Consider the following 17,138-nt stretch of genomic DNA (forward strand, 5'->3'; position numbering starts at 1 on the left):
TAAAAACTAAACAAAAAAAAACTTGCCAAGAAGGGCAATCAGGTTATTTTGTGTCTTTGCACCACTAGTAGTTGACTGTCAAACATACAGTAGTATGATTGAGTGGAGTGAGTAAAGCGTGATTTATGGTTCTGTGGAGGCTCCACGCAGAGCTTTCGCCGTAGCCTAAAGGCTGATTTATGCTTCTGCATTGAATCAACAGCGTACCCCCGCAGACCCCTCTGCGTCGCCGCAAACCTCCCTCAGAGCCCTCCCCCGTAGCTCGACGTGCACTTCCAAAAATGTGTAACTTCACGTCGAGGCGACACAGACCGCAAGGACTGTGACTGGTCAACTCGTCCTGTGTGTTGATAGTCGGTGTTTCAAGCAGCCTACTGTGGGGAGTAGCAACATGCTAGCTCACTGACATAAAGCTTTGCAAATAAACTCAGACATAGTTTGGTTACAATGACGGGGTTATCCATTTGTGTCTATATGTCAGTAACGTTTTGAAATTAGCACTTCGCCAGTAAGCAGTAGCCTACTTTGTGGGCAGTTGTGCTAAAGTTTGCTTGCTAACATAACATAAACTGGCTGGCAGACGCCTCACAAATAACCTCAGACTTATCACCCCCTAGCGTTATGGCGGTGAAATGCACCGCGATGCAAAGACCCGACGCAGAACTCTGAAAGGGTCACGATGCCGTAGGAGCAACGGCGTGGAGTTGACGCAGAAGCATAAAAACAGCCTTTAGTCCGTGTTTCCACGTACCTACGTATGTAGCCACGGCGTAGATTTTACGCAGAAGTACAAATTACGCTTAACTGAATGAAAAACACATAAGCTACATTATAAGGTGACATTTAGACTCTTTTTATTCATGTTCAACAATATACAACAATTAAAAAAACTCATTCAGATTAAAAAACGTTATATTCCCGAACGAATGGTCAACAGCAAAATAATTTATTAAGAAAATAAACATACATCTTTAAAAATACACAGTCATTATGCTTCATGAACACTGACTGAACTCTCAGTAAGTGAAAGATTTGTCTAAAGACATTCACATTTGTGGTGAACCATAACCACTTTACAGACATGTTAAAATACTTATAGGTACGAGGTGAGACGATGCGTTAAAATGCCGTCTAATACTGTCGGTTCACCGTAGATGAAATGTTGAGAAACTTCCACGAGCAGGTAGTCCATATGAGATATAAAACCCAAACCACTTCATTAGTCCGTATTTTTAACACTTCACCCATGTTCAGACATTAACAACGCACATTATAATACACATGAGACACTTAAAAATCTTTCCTGTGAGGAGGTAATTACTTTTGAACTGGAAGTCTGTGTTTAAGGTGCATCGATATTGTGGAACAGCGAAGCTGGATTTATGGGATTTTCCTCTTTTGCTTAACTGGGGTGTGGAGTCTCTGTTGCTTTCAAATTCTGAAGAAAAAGAAAAGACACAATGTTCATGTATGAGTGGAATTATTATCAAGGCTGAAAGAGGAAATATAGAGTATTTATGATTGTAAATCACATGTCAGAGTGGCATTTTCCAACTGTGGTTCTTTGAATCATCTTGACAGCTGTAAAAATGAAGCTACCTGCATGACTGGAGGCCGTAACAGTAAATCAAAACCTACACCATTGCTATCTACAGCAGAACTCCAATTAACCCATTTCGTCATGTATAAATCCATCTTAAGAATACATTTTCTCAGTGTTTCTCTTCGTCATCTTCTTAGTGTTTTTTATCAACATTAAAGTATCTTTAGGGGCTAAAGGCTAGTTTCAGTTACTACTGTATCATTTTTGCCAACCTTAAAAGGGGAATTTCTGTATTTTTCAACCTGACAGAGCAGAGATAAGCTAATGCTATTTGCTAAGGTTATTGTGTTGACCTGTCATCAGTAAATTACACACGAAAATGGCAACCCCATAGCTTTATATTTCGATTATTATATTTAGAGGGACTGTGGCATGTTATCAGCTTCTAATTTGTACATCTTCTTAATTTTTTCCTTTTACTTTCTACTTGCAGACTCATTTTCTAAGCTGTCAACTTTCAAATAGATTTGTTACTGTAAACTCTGGTGATCAGGATCCTATGGCAACTGGAAAAATTATTTTCGGACGTGTGGGGATATAAACTCCAGATGAAAATCTGTAATCCCGAACCACATAGTTGATTATTCATAATTATTATTATTTAATTTTTTTTTATCATGAGACATACGAGGAAAGCAGAACAAATAAACAAAATCACTCCTTGCCTAGTCACTCGCCTCTATTTTTTGTGGCGCTAAGGTCATTAGGACTGATATTTGTATAATAATAAGTATTATTAATGAAACAACAATTTGGATAATCAATTCATTTTTAAGTCATTTATTAAAAAAAAAAATATCGCCTTAAATGTATGATGGGCTTATCACAAGTCAGATTAAACTACCAATCCTTAATTGAAAACAAAAATCTGGATATTAACTGAATAACAATGAGCTGTGATTCTGTTCTTCAGAACAGATTAGTTTTTGTAACCTCACCTGCGAGTCGTTGAACAGGGACTCCGTGGGCTCTGGTCTCGTGTAGTCGGGGGGGTTGGCGTGGGGGTCGTAGCCCAGGCGAGCCAGCATTGGCGCGATTTCAGCCATGTCGCTTATCACATCAGAGGGAATGTGCCCGACCCACTTGGAGAGGGCGTCTGTGTTCACCGGCTTCATCACCTGGTCTGTGGAGCGCTCAACCCTGCACACAAACACAATATATATATATATAAAAAACAATATATAGTCTATTATATTTCACTATTTTTCTTTGTTTGATTTGTTTTAATTTAGACATTTTAAACCTTCCCTCCATGTCCACCCTAAATAAAAAAAATTTGTGTACACACATGATTCAGAACCACAACATTTAGTGATAACTTACATTTGTGAGGTTATAAAACATTTGTGTCGCCAACCGTTGCGTAACTAATCAAAATAAGGGTGCTAATTCTCACAGAATGTGGCCTAATTCCTTCAAACACACGCCAGGTTTGGGTTTTTTTGCGGTGTGAAGCAGCCAGATTCCCACTAAATCCCCTGAGCTTCTGCCCTGCAAAGAGATGCTCGAGTCGAATCAGTACTAATAAATAGAGCAACGCAAATTAAATATCTACTGAGGAAGTCTAGACGCTTTACTTGACCTTGAAAGGTTTAGCTGCTTCAGATGAATATGGAATATTTCTGGGAATTGGTTTAAAGGACAATTCCGGCGCAAAATGAACCCAGGAGTTAATAACACATGACTACCGAGTCGACCGTTCTCTGGGATATGTTTTCATGCTAATCGAATGTGTCTAGCTTGAAACAAGCTACCGCAAACCGCTGATTAGCTTATAAAGCTATTCGTCGGGGCATGGGTAAGGTAAAAAGAAATCGCTATTTCTACACCACTAACAAGGCTCAAAATAGCACCACACTTCAACGGTAGCATAATGAGGGTCCCTACATGTAAACCGAAGCATTGAGAACTTTGTAAATGTACAGACAGTTTATTAAAAAGATAGATTATAAAGACAGTAGCGTTCGCGTATACAAGCAGGCGCTATCTTGGGAAAACAGTCAGGACCAGTCGAACGATGAACGCCATGCAACCAGTAACATAGCTCAAACACGGCGTTCATTTTGCGCCGGAATTGGGTGTGCCTTTTTATGGCTGATTATAATACATCTTAAAGTAGTTGTTTTTAGACATTAAATATATCAATATGAAATAAAGGGATTTATTATTTTTCGACACAATTATATATGTGGAACTGTGGAGAGGATTTTGAAACAGCATTTAAACCATAATGTTGGCAGATAAAAGTTACAGAGGTTTGAGTATTTCACCTCGGGCACAACATCTTTTTTTTTTTTTTTTTTACCTTCTTTTACCTTTTTATGTTCTTACATTTTATAGACCAAATAACAAATGGAGAAAATGGTCATCAGATTGATCGATACTGACAATAATCGTTAGTTGCAGCTTCAGAAGAGACAGATACACAAGTTTATCCGCTAACAGTTTCCTCAAAGACATGAAGGTGTTTTGAGTATTTAGTTGCGACTCTCGGTGGGTGGCTATTGTTCTCAATAACTAAACAAATGTTCAGGCCTGTTGTCCTAAAACATTTGGTACTAAAACCTTGCAGTGTAAGCGTTCTCAACTTTAGAAATAAGTTTTGTCAAACGTCATTCTAGGAAATGTAGGAAGACACTAACTGCAGTAGAGGGAAATACATCACAAAATAAAGAGTGTAATAGTCCTGTGATTCCCCTGACTCTGCGCTGTCCTGTGGACAGGACAAGTAAAAATAGAATTTCCTCTTGATCGATCAATACAGTTTTAAATTACCTGTGTCGCCTCTCTTCCACCCACATCCTGTCACATAACAGAAGATGAATGCCACAAAGATAATAAAAATCTGAAGAAAATACAGGCCATATTCTAAATCAATAGAAAGTGTTGTATCTTTATGTTTATAATTCAAAAAAGATCCTTAAATCTAGCTGTCTTGAGCACTTATATATTATGTTATATAAGGTTTTTTTTTTTTATTAGCACAGGTGTGAGCCTGGTTGATCTGAGCAACAGCTCATGAACGTGTTTAGTTGACTGATAGAGAGAGAAGTGTGAGATGGATGTGATGCTTTTAGCAGCCTGCAGGAAATGACACATTTTACCCTAAAATATACCTTGGTCAGCAAGGTGGGAATTCAGGAGGAATAATAATACAGAATAAAACACAGACAGATGAAGATTAGTGTCATTTTCCATCATTTGAAGATTAGTGTCATTTCCCATTATTTACATGCAACACTTCGACATACAGTTGAAAAACGTAAAAGCAACTTGCCTTTCCAGAAAATCTGTAAAACCTCAGCCCATGAAACAGAAACTTTCTGCATGGTCAGATACCACTAGAGCTAACTTGGTGCACACACACACACACACACACACACACACACACACACACTCACTTGGACAGAGACACGCCACCAGCCTTTCCAATCAGCTCTTCATGGTGCAGCACTGACGGGTCCCACTGCAGCTCTAGGAAGTGAAGCAACTTCCTCATTTCCTCCTCTGCGTGGAGGACGAGCTGCTCATAGCGGACGGGCAGACATCTGGACTCCCCAGCTGCCTGGCACTGGCTGAACATGGTCTCTACCGCACTGCTCCACTTGGTCAGACAGTCCCTGTAGCTGCTCAGGTCAAAGCCAGAGATGGTCACCTGTGAATGAGCAGAGAGATAAGATAAACACAGGAGACCTATCACGACAGAAAGTGAACACAGAATGGAAAATTTTGTGAGTCACAATGTGGCAGCAGGACAAATTTGTCAAGTGGCTGTTTGGCAACATGAGCTTGTGAGGAAGTGTGTCCGCCTGCAGCCCTGATAAGGAAAGAAAGCTAGCCTACCTTGCGTGATATCATGGAGTGGACGGTTGCCCGTCCGTCTCGTAGCATGAGCACAAATTTGGCTTTAGGGAAGATGCGTGACAGATATGAGAGCGACTTCAAGGCAAACGGATCCTTGTTGCAAAGGCGAGGTGCAGGCTCCCCGTGGCCAACTATCACCTGGAACACATTGAGTAAATATTACAAAAAGTAATGCCTCAGGTGCTACATGCAAACCATTCCTTTTTTATATTTAGAATACCAAGGTTTTAATATGTACACATTGAGGTGCCAAATATGAATATGTGTAATTTACAATAACAGAGATGAGCACTTTTATCCTTTTAAAAAAAAAAAAAAAAAAAAACATGAATATTTTACCCAAGACAGACTAGTTAATTAGGATACAGACATTTACACAAATTACCTTATTTTAACAATACATTTTCGACATGTTAAGAAAGAAGGTGTTAATTACAGAGCTTTAGGAGGTGCTGGTAGGTGGGTTTGGTTACATTTGAACAGAGCCAGTCTAGCTGTTTTTCACCGTTTTCAGTCTTTATACTAAGACAAGCTAAGCATCTGCTGGCTGTAGCTTCATATTTAATGGACAGATATGAGAGTGGTATCGATCTATCAGCAAGAAAACCATTGAGCATAGTTTCCAAAATGTCAAACTATTCCTTTAATAATCATTTTGTGTATGTGTCATCTGTTTCCATCATGCAACATTTAGTAGTTGTTGGCCAAACTGCATCTTATTAAGCTATTTTGTGTTAAATAGCCCTTTAAATTTCAATTTTTTAAATTTAAAATGAGGCCACGTGTTTTAAAAGTAAAATCTTAGGCATACAAATTAGTTAATCGACTGAATTTACCGGTACTATTTTGATATTATTTGTTTCAGTCATTTTTAAGCAAAACTTCCAAACATTTGCTGGCTCTAGCTTCTCAAATATGAGGAATTGTTCATATATTGTCATATGATAATAAATGTAATACGTCAGACACACCTTAGGCTCAGAGAAAACTGTGACAGGATTTTTTTCACCATTTGTTTTACACATTATAGCCTACTATAATAGATTCATCGATTAATCAAGAAAATCACCTGCAGATAAATGAATGATAAAAACTATTTTGAATTTTCTGCTGAATAATTACTTTTAATAACCCTGTGCTGTGTATGTAAACACATCCTAAAGCTGAAGCATGCCTTCGACACCCAAATGTGTGCAGATTAGCAGATGCAGAGGCATCGACCAGCTCACCTCTAACAGGAATGCTCGCACGGCTGAGTCCAACACCTGGTCAGTGACGCCGGCCTCGTCCAGTCGCATCCTCTCCTTCACTGAGCGGCTCCAGGTGGCCCGCATGGCCAAGAGGCGAGGAATCACTCGGGTCTCTTCCCCGCACCGCACAGCATTGTGGGCATCCAGCATGACGCGCATCAGCGTGGTGCCGCTCCTGGGAAAGCCCCCGATGAAGATGAGGGGTGTTTCTTCAGGGAAGTGTTCCGTCAGGGATAAGCTCTGATTGGCTGAGCCCAGGTTGAGCTCCATCCACCGGTACCGATGGCTTTTTGGAGGGCACTCGATCCCGCTCATGCCAAGGTAGAGCAGGGAGGCGGAGCAGAAGAGCACGCAGCCCAGCAGTAGGCTCGATCTGGTGTTCCTCATGTTTCAGATTCAGGAGGACATAAAACAATATTCTGGGGCACCTGAGGAGGTGGCTGCAATCAAATGTGAATGTAGCTACTTCTTAAATTTCAGCAAAGGTCAGTTGAAGACTTAGTTACACATTGACAGCCTGGTCGGTGAGGATGACTGCGAGAAAGAACCGCTGAGGCGATGCTGAGGAAGGCCTGACGGAGGCCCCACTCCTCTGCAGCTTCTCAGCCCTGGTGTCTGAGAGCAGGATCCAGGCCTGCTGCGCTCCACAGCCAGCCACATCTCTTATCCATCACTCCTACCAGAAAACATGAGAACACTTCAAGACAAGAACTGCACCACAATCAGTTTATATTGCTTACAACCAAATACAGATGCTTCTGTTTCTCCAGAATTTCCAATAAAATGAGTAACTCCAAACAGGAGCCACTGCCCTACATACGTGAGATATTATCAGCAAGCAGAATGTAGTGCTGGCTGCTGTGTTATTTTGCCAAATGCATTTGTATACTGACTTTCAGAGGGACTGAAATACATCCAGTTTTTGTTCTCAAAGCAGCTATTTTGCATCTTTCCTCTGGAGAACCACTGGCCCTTAACCATATCAAAGTTCACTGCGGCATGCAATGCAGACACACTCTCAGGCAGTGTATTTGAATCCACTAATTACAACTTCCTCATGTTTTCTTCTCACACTTTCTGCCACACTGACACGTTGTTTGTTTGTTGTTTAAGATCAGATTACGATTGACCATGCAAGCCATCCTGCAACTTCCCCATTTTACTTCTGCAATGTGACGTGAGACAGCATCTAATTCCTCTTATTGCACACAACAAACTAAAACACACACGCTTGCAAAAATAATTTAATTCAGTTCCCTAATGTCTCTAAACACTGATTCCACTGCAGTATTTGAATTACTTTCAAAGCATCATTACAGCTCTGTTTTACTTCTTACAAAAGCGCTAAGAAAATATGGAGTATGTGTCCCTTTCTCAGAGGTATTTTGGTTTCTGTCTTGTTCAGACCGAACGTGCAGGGAGCCTAACATCTGGATGCCACGTTGGGAACTCTCCTCGCCCTGGGCTGGAATAGCTTGCCTGTAAAATCCAGTCTGATGATCAAAGCAAAAAGGAAAGAAAAAAAACAGCTGGAAATGAGGACCTCCAGGCCTGGCTGGGATACTGAGGTGCTGCCATAAGCCATGCTAAGTCCAGCGTTATCCACAAGCTTTACATGTAATTCTAATGCATTTAGAGATTAAGCCACTTGGAGTTTGCAGAGAATTAGGACAGTGTTTTTTTTTTTTTTCTCCTCTCAACAGATTTAAAGAGCGTACGTAAAAGTGTATTTTCTCCCAACTAACAATCGATTCATTTCATCATATATTTGGTCTATAATATAGCGTTAAATGACCTTCACAATTTGCCAAAGCTCAAGTTGTTGTCTTTAAATTGCTTGTCTTGCAAGTTTTAAAACTCAAACATATTCAGTTTACTTAACATAAGAAAAAAAAGCAGCCAATACTCACAATTGAGAAGCTGAAAACAATGAATATTTGGCATTTTTGCTGGAAATAATGACTCAAACGATAAATTAATATTTTCTTTCTAAGTTATCTGTTTCATTTCTATCTCACGTACCTCTGGTGTTAGTTTCCTGTGCAGATAGTTTTAGTTTTATTTGCCAGGTAGGTGTTATATAGATATCTGTCTCTGAATTTTTTGCCTCCACCCCAATACAAAATAGGTAATTGGGAAACATTGGAAAAGAAACAATTTTTGGAAGAAAACTGTTTGACAGTGAAACACTGTTTCTAGTGAGAGATGTTGCTGTTGAAATTTTGTATTTCATTTTTTTATTCTGTTTACCTTTATTGTATTGGAGCAGAAGCTGAAATCTCAGAGACAGATATCTGGAACCTGAGCAGGCAAAACCAGCTAGGCCTGCTAGGCTCGACATGACTAGAGTTTGTTTTTTGTTTTTTTTCATGAAGTGGTTTCTGCAAGACTAGTAGTGGAGGAGCGGACCCCTACTCTGATAAATCGGGGAATTGACGTTGAAAGGCAACTATTCACTGATCACAGCCAGCAACAAGCCAAAAGGTCTACAATACGCATAAAACAGTGACCTATGATCACAGTCAGTGGCTGGCAAGAAAGACAGCAGCAAACTGACATCTTTGAGCAGAAGGTTGTCAGGAGACCAAAGCCAGTGTCACCTCCTCTTCACAGGAGGGAACACTGACTTTCTGCCAAAGAAGAGAACACCCCCTACATTTACCCTGAACTGGGGCTAATGCGTTAATATACTGTGCATTCTTAGAGCTGTTTCCTTGAATGCCCCCTACTGATATTTTGACTCTTAAGTAGTTTTAAGTGTACATAGGGTTGCAGCAGTATACCGGTTTCACGGTATACCGTCGTATGACAGTTATCATAAGGTTTACTTTTGCTCATCTATGGTATTGCATTTTTTTTTAAGGGACACTTTTTACACCTCCTTCCTAACATTAAAAAAATGGTTTCAAGTTATTATAATTATATATTTTTTTTATATTGTTTGTTCAACGAAAAAAAACTTCTGTTTTCATTCCTTTAAAGGTCAATGTAACATAATATATAATACATAATAACAACAAAAATAATAAGAGGCTACATTTTCAATTGAAGCTGCTTCACCATCAAGAACTGCTGCCTTTTTTTTGCTGCACAATGTTTGTGATGATCCAGGTGCATATCTTTGAAGCCTTCTTGTTCCTCACCGTAGGGAGCACTGGCTTCCTGCTGAAGGGAAAGTCTGAGAGGGAGAGCAACTTCTACATGTTCCATTTACTCTGGCTTATGCATTACTGTCAGGAGTATGTCCATTGTTGTTCTTTAATGCCTTCCATTGAATGATTTTCTTCATATTTTGCCCCTTTTCAGTACTTTTGTATGAACCATTCTTGCTCTCTCAATGCTGCAATAACAGCTCCCTCTCAGTAGTAAAAATGTAAATGCCTTCTTTTTTTTCCGCGTTGCACAAAATATGTGGTGAACCAGGTACATATTGGTGGAAATAAGGTCAAAGCTATCGCCGCTGTCAACGGTGTGTGTAGGATAATAATTATTCCACGGCTGCAAAGCCAAGGCCCAGCATCTGGCCCAACATCTGGCCTGATTTGATGATGCATCTTGTCTGAAAAAATGCACCCGAGGCAGGCAGCCACCAGGTGAATGACCTGCTATCAGTCAAACGTAGAGTGACAGACCAACGGCCACCTACAGCTCACCATAACCGCCAGAAAAGCCTGTCAGTGGGTTATTTAACCATCTTTACCTAGTACATACACTCATTTAGCTGTCTGTAGGTAGCTAACACGCGTCGTAAACATATCAGATCCGTTAAAAATGGTGTTCACTCACCAGCGTCTGTGAAACTGCCGAAATCCGAAGAAAAAAGCATGAACCTTGATCCAAACAGCTGAAATCAGCAGCTCCTATCCACATCGGTGTTTTCTCTTATGTGGAAAGTCTATCGGCGGAGAGCACACTCACACAACGCTATTTACTATTTTAAAAGACACATAATTACGCAACGTTTCGCTACTGGTTTGCAATATAACTTTGCACCGTGATAAGTCAAGCTGTTTTTACCGTAGAAGGTGGAGAAAAAAAAATCCGTTGGACACGAGTCGAGCGCAGCCAGGCAGAGAGAGCCGATCCTTGATTGGTCGATGAACGCTCTGAATACTAAACACATCTGCTTGGGAGATTCTAATTGGTGGAGGTGCTAAAGGGCAATTCCGCCGCAGTAAAACCCCCCCCTTTTTTTTCCTTCGCACTCAAACGGCTAAAATTACTTTACCTCATCGATTCGTTTGCTCTCAGTAAAAGCCCACAGGGGAAATCTAATCACAGTGTGGGATTTAGTTGACGTTAAATCCGCCTCATTTCATTAGTAAAACCCGTTTTGGTGACTCTTTTAGTATGACATGGATCTTTATGATACATTGTGGCCCCTGTGGAGGACCGAATGTGACTAAATTACACTGGTAAGCCTGTCTAAGGACGATTAATAAAACACAATAAACACTGACATTACTGAATAATTAATGTGATGCATCAATACTCAATCAAATAAGTACATTTGAAATAGGAGTATTGATACAGGTGTGCATTAAAATCATGTAGTCACGTGACTACAGGTATTTTATTTACAACATAATTTAGCTCTATGAATTATATTAAAACCTCTTAGCTTGATTTATGTCAAGAGTGGATGGACACTGCCAAGTCAACACTATAGATAGCAGTATGATGAACTGCTGTATGAAGAACACACCGGGAGTCTGAAAAAAACCATGTCCAGATTAACCTACTAGGGGATCTGAGTGGACAACAATCAGCTGATAGGCTCCTATTCCATGTTCATCCCACTCTGTGCAATGTGTAGTTTTTCTAAGCTACAGTACTACCTTTCCCCAGGTTAACTGTATCATAAAACACATTGATTTAGACAAAATATAAAACATGTAAGCATGAAACTAAATAATTAAGTCTTTAAAACTATTTTTTGACCGTCTTTAAAACAGGGTCTCAATATCAGGCAATAAAGCTCAAACCACCTACCTTATTAAAGCCTTCATCATGTCAGTTGGTATGTGCTTCAGTGATGCATATTTTCAAACAGATTTTAAATACATAACTTAAATACATTGATTAGCACATGCCACATAGTAAACTGGGAGCTTTCAATGCCTCTAAGGTTTGTGGGTTCCTGGGCAGTTGTTTTTACTGGTTGATTATTCATCCTTGGAAAAAGGAGACACGATCTGGGACTGCAACAAAATCAAAATTTCATTTGTATGTATTCAATGAATTTTAATATATAGGCCTGTGTGTTAAGTAGGCACTGATGACTGATTGTCACGTTACCACAGCACAAAGAGGCATCTTAGAAGTTGCTTGTTCAAACCTGGAGATACAAAACTATACTAGACTGTTATTTCACAGCAGCACTTGTCTACTTTACTTTTCCTCACACTAAGTCAGTCACCCATTCAGTATACTAAGATTGAGGACTCTCTCTGGGTGCTAATTAGGTCACATGAAATGTTTTTATGTAATTTAGCAGCTTTGTGCAAGAGTACATGGCTTTCTGTATGGATATGTGGAGATAGTTAGTACATTATACCGTTTATAAGCTCTAATTTTTCAAATTGGGAGGCACTGGACATCTACAGTTTCACGGAATGTCCATTAAATGTGCTCACTTCCAAACTTGATTGATGACTTTTACTTTACCTCAGCAAGGTGTTAAGTAAGCACAGGAAACTGATGTGATACACTAACAGGAAGCTCAAAACCGAAAAGAACATGAGTACAGTATAAACAGCACATCCTTTCTCTGCTACATACCACTTTTACTACAGACCTAAGACAATCTCCTAAAATTACTAAATTTACAGCAAGTAGAATGACTAACGTGTTGTGTTTATGGCATTCCACAGGTGCATTTCTACTGTTGAGTTGCATTCACAGACCTGCAGGACGATGCAGAGAAAGGATACATCAAAGATGACACCACACTTGTCTGACTGTGAAATTGGTTTCAGATTAAAGTCCTAATTTAGCACCAGCTCTTCACAGTCTGTGATGTTGCACCAGATGTGAAACAGAGGTTCCTATCATATATGCCCTTATATGCAAATCACCATTCAGATTTAATATTATTAATAATATTAACTTCCCTGCTCACTGACCATATCCTTCAAAGTGACACAAAGCCGCTAACACATTTCAGCTGTCGTTTCATTTTGTTACAGAAGGAAAACATCAGCATGTTTTAAAAAAGATTGCATCTCTACCCTTGAATAAAAGACAACAATCACCTCTTGGTCCATACTGTCTCATCTCATTGTTATTACATAGCCGTGCTCTAATAATACTGTCTGGCCTTATGTTAGTGCTGTACCAAAGTTTAATTGCATGACTGACTTATATTACACCTTGGGAAATCATACAGCAGCAAAAACCCTTATTTCTATGCACCACAGTAGAAACTGACAAATAACATTGAGTCAGAAAGCAAAAATATACCGGGTTAATAGCAGACTGTCTCCGCATAAACATTATCTGATGTGAGATACAAATTAGACCAGTGAGATGCAAAACAAGATATCTGTGAATCACTGTTCAAAAACCTGTACTTATGAAAGCGTGTGTGTGTTTAATTCGTACGTACGCAAAACAGAAACAATCTTCTTCCATTCATTGAATGATTCCTCTTAACGTGAGTCATTTAATGAGGCATTTTTAAATGTGATGAGGTCCTTTTAGCCAAAGCCAGGCAGCCATTGTGCATCCTTTCTGTCAGCATGTTCTTCAATTCAAACAGTGATGCAAAATGGGGCAAATAAAAGCAACCAGTCCAGTTATGTAATCATTTTAGCCTTCACTCCAGTTCTCCACCCATGGGTCATTTCTGGCTTGTCCCTTTATCATGACTGTTCAACTGCTTCATCCATTTCTGCATCTGCTGGAGCTGCGTTCTCCTGCTCCGGGTCACCAGGTAGGACGTGTGCGACCGTGTGGATGAGCTCCTCAATCTGCTCCTCTGATAACCGCTCTTCACTCTCCTCCACCATCTGAACACAAACAGACTGTCTGTTATTACAAATGATCGAAAACCAACTGATTTTACTTATTTAATACATAAGATGCGACACACATAAACTTGTGAAAACAATCTCACCTCAAGCTCCATTAGTAGCACACATTTTTTTTGAGCAGATGAAATCTTGCCAGTTGTCATGGAATTGAAGAGGACAAGAGGTCCTTGAAGAGGACATGTTATGCACATTTCCGGGTTTATATTTTTATTTTAAGGGGTCTTGAAAATGTTATATGCTTCATTGTTCAACACATTATTTATCTTAGACCATCCACTGCTTTGACATGTATGTCTGACAACATAATCACCAAAAGTCACCTTATTTAGAACTCAAACATTTTGCTATGCTAATGCTATTTACTAACTTACAGTATAATGGTCGTAAGTGCATGGTTTTGTAACTCTGGGTGTTGGCAGATTTAAATGACAGCAAGAAGGTAGTGAAGGTAACTAAAAACAGAAACTTAAATTCTCAGGAATCATCAGTAAGACAGAGCATGTTTGTGTTTACCAACCTGGATCTGTCTGGGATAACTTTCTAGCTGTGGAAATATGCTTTGCATCAGAGGGAGCCCAGAATGCTGCAGGGACATTTTACTTTTGCATGTGCTCTACTACAGTTTCTTGATGTTCCTGGTGATGGATTGCATGTCTGAAAACCCCTGAATACTATATGGCCTGGGTGTACAAGCAGTACATGTCATGTTCTACAGTGAGGTGCATCTCCACATGAGCATCACTGACACAGATTCAGACATCTCAAATGTCCCACCAATGAGTGACTTTGACAGTGATTTTCCTTCTAAAATGGGATGCGTCAGTGGCACACAGCCCCAAGCCCATTTATTCCTGTTGAGGACTGACATCTTCAAGAACGGGTCACAAACATATAGTTTGATTTTTAATGCTAACAGCTGGGCATTCGATTTTTCTAGATACTCAAACAGGAGTAAATAGAGCATTTGTTGGGGACTATTTTCACCCGCAGATGAATACACATTTGGTCCTCTATTGATTCTTTCCAGCAGACGTGTATGTGGCACTGACTCAAAGCAAACTGCAGTTCACATGTTCATCGTAATGAAGGAACATGTCACCCACTGCATAAAGAGGGGCATGGTAACATGTATAGTAATTGGTGGTCTCGCTTTGCCAGACCTTCCGCGGCACGTAGGAGGAGGGTCTGGCTAGTCCAGACAGAATTCCGGGATGGGAATAAAAATGTGCTCTGGTTTATTGGCATTTCTTAAAACCAATCACAATCGTCTTGGGCGGTGCTAGGCACCGGGAAAAGCTGCGGTGCCGCTGCAAAATAGGCTCGGGAAGGAACTTGTTTTGATAGAACATGTCTACGTTCAAAAGTTGTTTTAGTCGTGCAACAGAAAACTCAGATTGGACAGATAGTCTAGCTAGGTATCTGGATTTACCCTGCAGAGATCTGAGAAAAGGTTTAAAATGTTTAAAAGTTTTTTAAAATGCCAACACAAAGGAAGCCCAAAACAACAGATATCCGGCCTAAATGAGTGAAATCCAGCGGATTTTCCGGTGGCAACGAAGCAATCCCAGAAGTGGAACGTCAAGGATAAAGACTAAGAAGTAATTGGTGACAATTAAGTAAAACACTCACTAGCTGAATTTCCACTGCTGTCTGTGGCCGGTGGTTCAATAGCTGCAGTTTTTCTGCCCTGATGAGGGGAAAAAATATAAATGAGTATTGTACTGAAAAGTACATACATACATTATATTTGATCTAAAAAAGGATTGTGCATCTTAAGTGATTCATAAATTAAAAAACATGAATGATAACATCTAAGATCTCACTGACTTTGTGAGTTTGTGAGGCAGCATGGTGGTCAGGAACTCTTTGACAATCTCTGGAGTCTGCCTGCTGCAGGGCGTCTTTGACAGGTACTTCAGCGTCTGTGTAGAAAAGAAGAGGAAACTGTGTGCTGTTGCAAAAGTGTAAATATGACACAACAGGCACACAGAGCAGGTTTAAGTCAGTGACGAGAGAAAGAGGATGTGTGCCAACCTCATACATGATGGTGTTGAGGTTCTGCTGCCCGGTGCTGTGTTTGCTCTTCCCGCTGTCCTTCCTCTGCTCCTTCAGGTCTGTCAAGAGTTTGAACACCTGAGAAAACACACAGACAGACAAATCTGAAGCAACACAAAATTATTTTCATCTCTGGACACTAAAAAAAGATCGGCGAGACATAACACATTACCTCATAGTTACTGAGCATAGCAGCGTTAGCGTTTTTCCTGAAAAGAAATAAAATAAGTAATGTTTAAGCACAAATGAACAGAAAGTTGCACTATGGACGGGCACACGAGGCAAGATAAAGAAGGTCGGGTGCTGGATGGGTGAACAAAAAATGAAATCCTGTTTTGATTTACTTAAGCCAACATTGAAAACGCTCTTACGTTTCTGTTTTTTGTTTACAAATGGTGTCAGCTTGTAGATACTTGTCAAACAAGAGTTCCTACAAGCAAATTGAGTGCATTATTAAAACACAAATCCACCAACACAAAGACACGATGTAGTATTGACTAAAGTTACTGCTCCAGTGTTGCCTGGATCAGTGTGTGCTAACGTTTTAGCTGGCGTGTTCACAGTTAGAATGGATCTTAATTGTCTTATTTAAAAACTAATTACAATTTAGTGTTTTTTAACTGCACTTAAAATGTGTCTAAAACCAGTTGTCTCTACACTCGTAGTCGTTCCTACAGCTCGATCAACGCATCAACCGGAAACTGCGATAAAGACGTGGCTGTTGTACCTTTAACCACAATATTTGGCTACAGTTAAAATACAATATACAGCTGCCCATTCACAAAGTCACTGTACACAATTCTGAATTTTAATAAATCAATACTAAATATTCTTACACTTCCATTTCGCCGGGCAACTTAGCTTTGGTCCGTTGGAATAGTGCCCGTGTAGAAAATGTAAACAGGGTCAAACGTTCCGGTCGGCATCAAGCCGCATATTTCTTATTTTATTTTTTATCAGAGAAAAGATTACAAAGTGCATATTGTACTGCTCATTCACTTTACTTTTTATTTTTTTATTTGCTAAATCAGTCTACCACTTCACTGTTATGTTTGCTTTGTGCTGCCTTCTTCTCGTTATACAGGCTACTCTGTGATTTCAAAAACATAAATGCTGTTTATTCATTAATGTGGACTCCAGTCAAGACATGACAAACACATTGTGAAAGCTAGATCCAAATGAAGAAGCATCAAACACAAATACAAATACATCCAGCTGATGTTTGTCTGTCTGACTCACTGCAGAAAAGCACAAACCAGGACCTGGCTCTTGGAGAATGAGTGGGGCTAGTCCAGCAAATAGAAATAAAAAAGTAGTTTCATAATAAATGTT

The 17,138-nt window shown here is 39.8% G+C and overlaps 2 protein-coding genes across 4 annotated transcripts; both read right to left on the reverse strand.

Moving 5' to 3' along the window:
* Positions 1-829: 829 nt before the first annotated feature.
* On the reverse strand, positions 830-10,785 carry LOC144527854 (protein-tyrosine sulfotransferase 1-like). Of its 2 annotated transcripts, none has more exons than XM_078266151.1 (6): positions 10,735-10,785; positions 6,697-7,393; positions 5,447-5,605; positions 5,005-5,258; positions 2,542-2,743; positions 830-1,438 (listed from the first exon to the last, which is right to left on the reverse strand). In XM_078266151.1, exons 2-6 carry the CDS (start codon positions 7,102-7,104, stop codon positions 1,403-1,405), a joined length of 1,059 nt encoding a protein of 352 aa, XP_078122277.1. In that variant the 5' UTR covers positions 7,105-7,393; positions 10,735-10,785; the 3' UTR covers positions 830-1,402. The 2 variants fall into 2 exon arrangements, with proteins under 2 accessions (XP_078122277.1, XP_078122276.1); XM_078266150.1 differs by lacking the exon at positions 10,735-10,785 and adding an exon at positions 10,504-10,728.
* Positions 10,786-13,046: 2,261 nt separating this feature from the next.
* On the reverse strand, positions 13,047-16,712 carry crcp (calcitonin gene-related peptide-receptor component protein). Of its 2 annotated transcripts, none has more exons than XM_078265435.1 (6): positions 16,643-16,712; positions 15,979-16,015; positions 15,786-15,884; positions 15,579-15,673; positions 15,381-15,438; positions 13,047-13,727 (listed from the first exon to the last, which is right to left on the reverse strand). In XM_078265435.1, exons 1-6 carry the CDS (start codon positions 16,648-16,650, stop codon positions 13,581-13,583), a joined length of 444 nt encoding a protein of 147 aa, XP_078121561.1. In that variant the 5' UTR covers positions 16,651-16,712; the 3' UTR covers positions 13,047-13,580. The 2 variants fall into 2 exon arrangements, with proteins under 2 accessions (XP_078121561.1, XP_078121562.1); XM_078265436.1 differs by lacking the exon at positions 16,643-16,712 and adding an exon at positions 16,178-16,490.
* Between the last annotated feature and the right edge of the window lie 426 nt (positions 16,713-17,138).

Source organism: Sander vitreus, chromosome 13, assembly GCF_031162955.1.
Source record: "Sander vitreus isolate 19-12246 chromosome 13, sanVit1, whole genome shotgun sequence".
Classification (NCBI taxonomy): domain Eukaryota; kingdom Metazoa; phylum Chordata; class Actinopteri; order Perciformes; family Percidae; genus Sander; species Sander vitreus.

Coding starts and splice junctions, on each gene's coding strand:
- crcp (XM_078265435.1), bottom strand. Junction 15,674..15,785: donor TCAACACCATCATGTATGAG/GTTGGCACACAT, acceptor TTTTCTACACAG/ACGCTGAAGTACCTGTCAAA. Junction 15,439..15,578: donor CTGCCTCACAAACTCACAAA/GTCAGTGAGATC, acceptor TCCCCTCATCAG/GGCAGAAAAACTGCAGCTAT.
- LOC144527854 (XM_078266151.1), bottom strand. CDS start 7,104: ATGAGGAACACCAGATCGAGCCTACTGCTGGGCTGCGTGCTCTTCTGC. Junction 5,259..5,446: donor ACTCCATGATATCACGCAAG/GTAGGCTAGCTT, acceptor GCTCATTCACAG/GTGACCATCTCTGGCTTTGA. Junction 1,439..2,541: donor CCCTGTTCAACGACTCGCAG/GTGAGGTTACAA, acceptor CTTTTTCTTCAG/AATTTGAAAGCAACAGAGAC.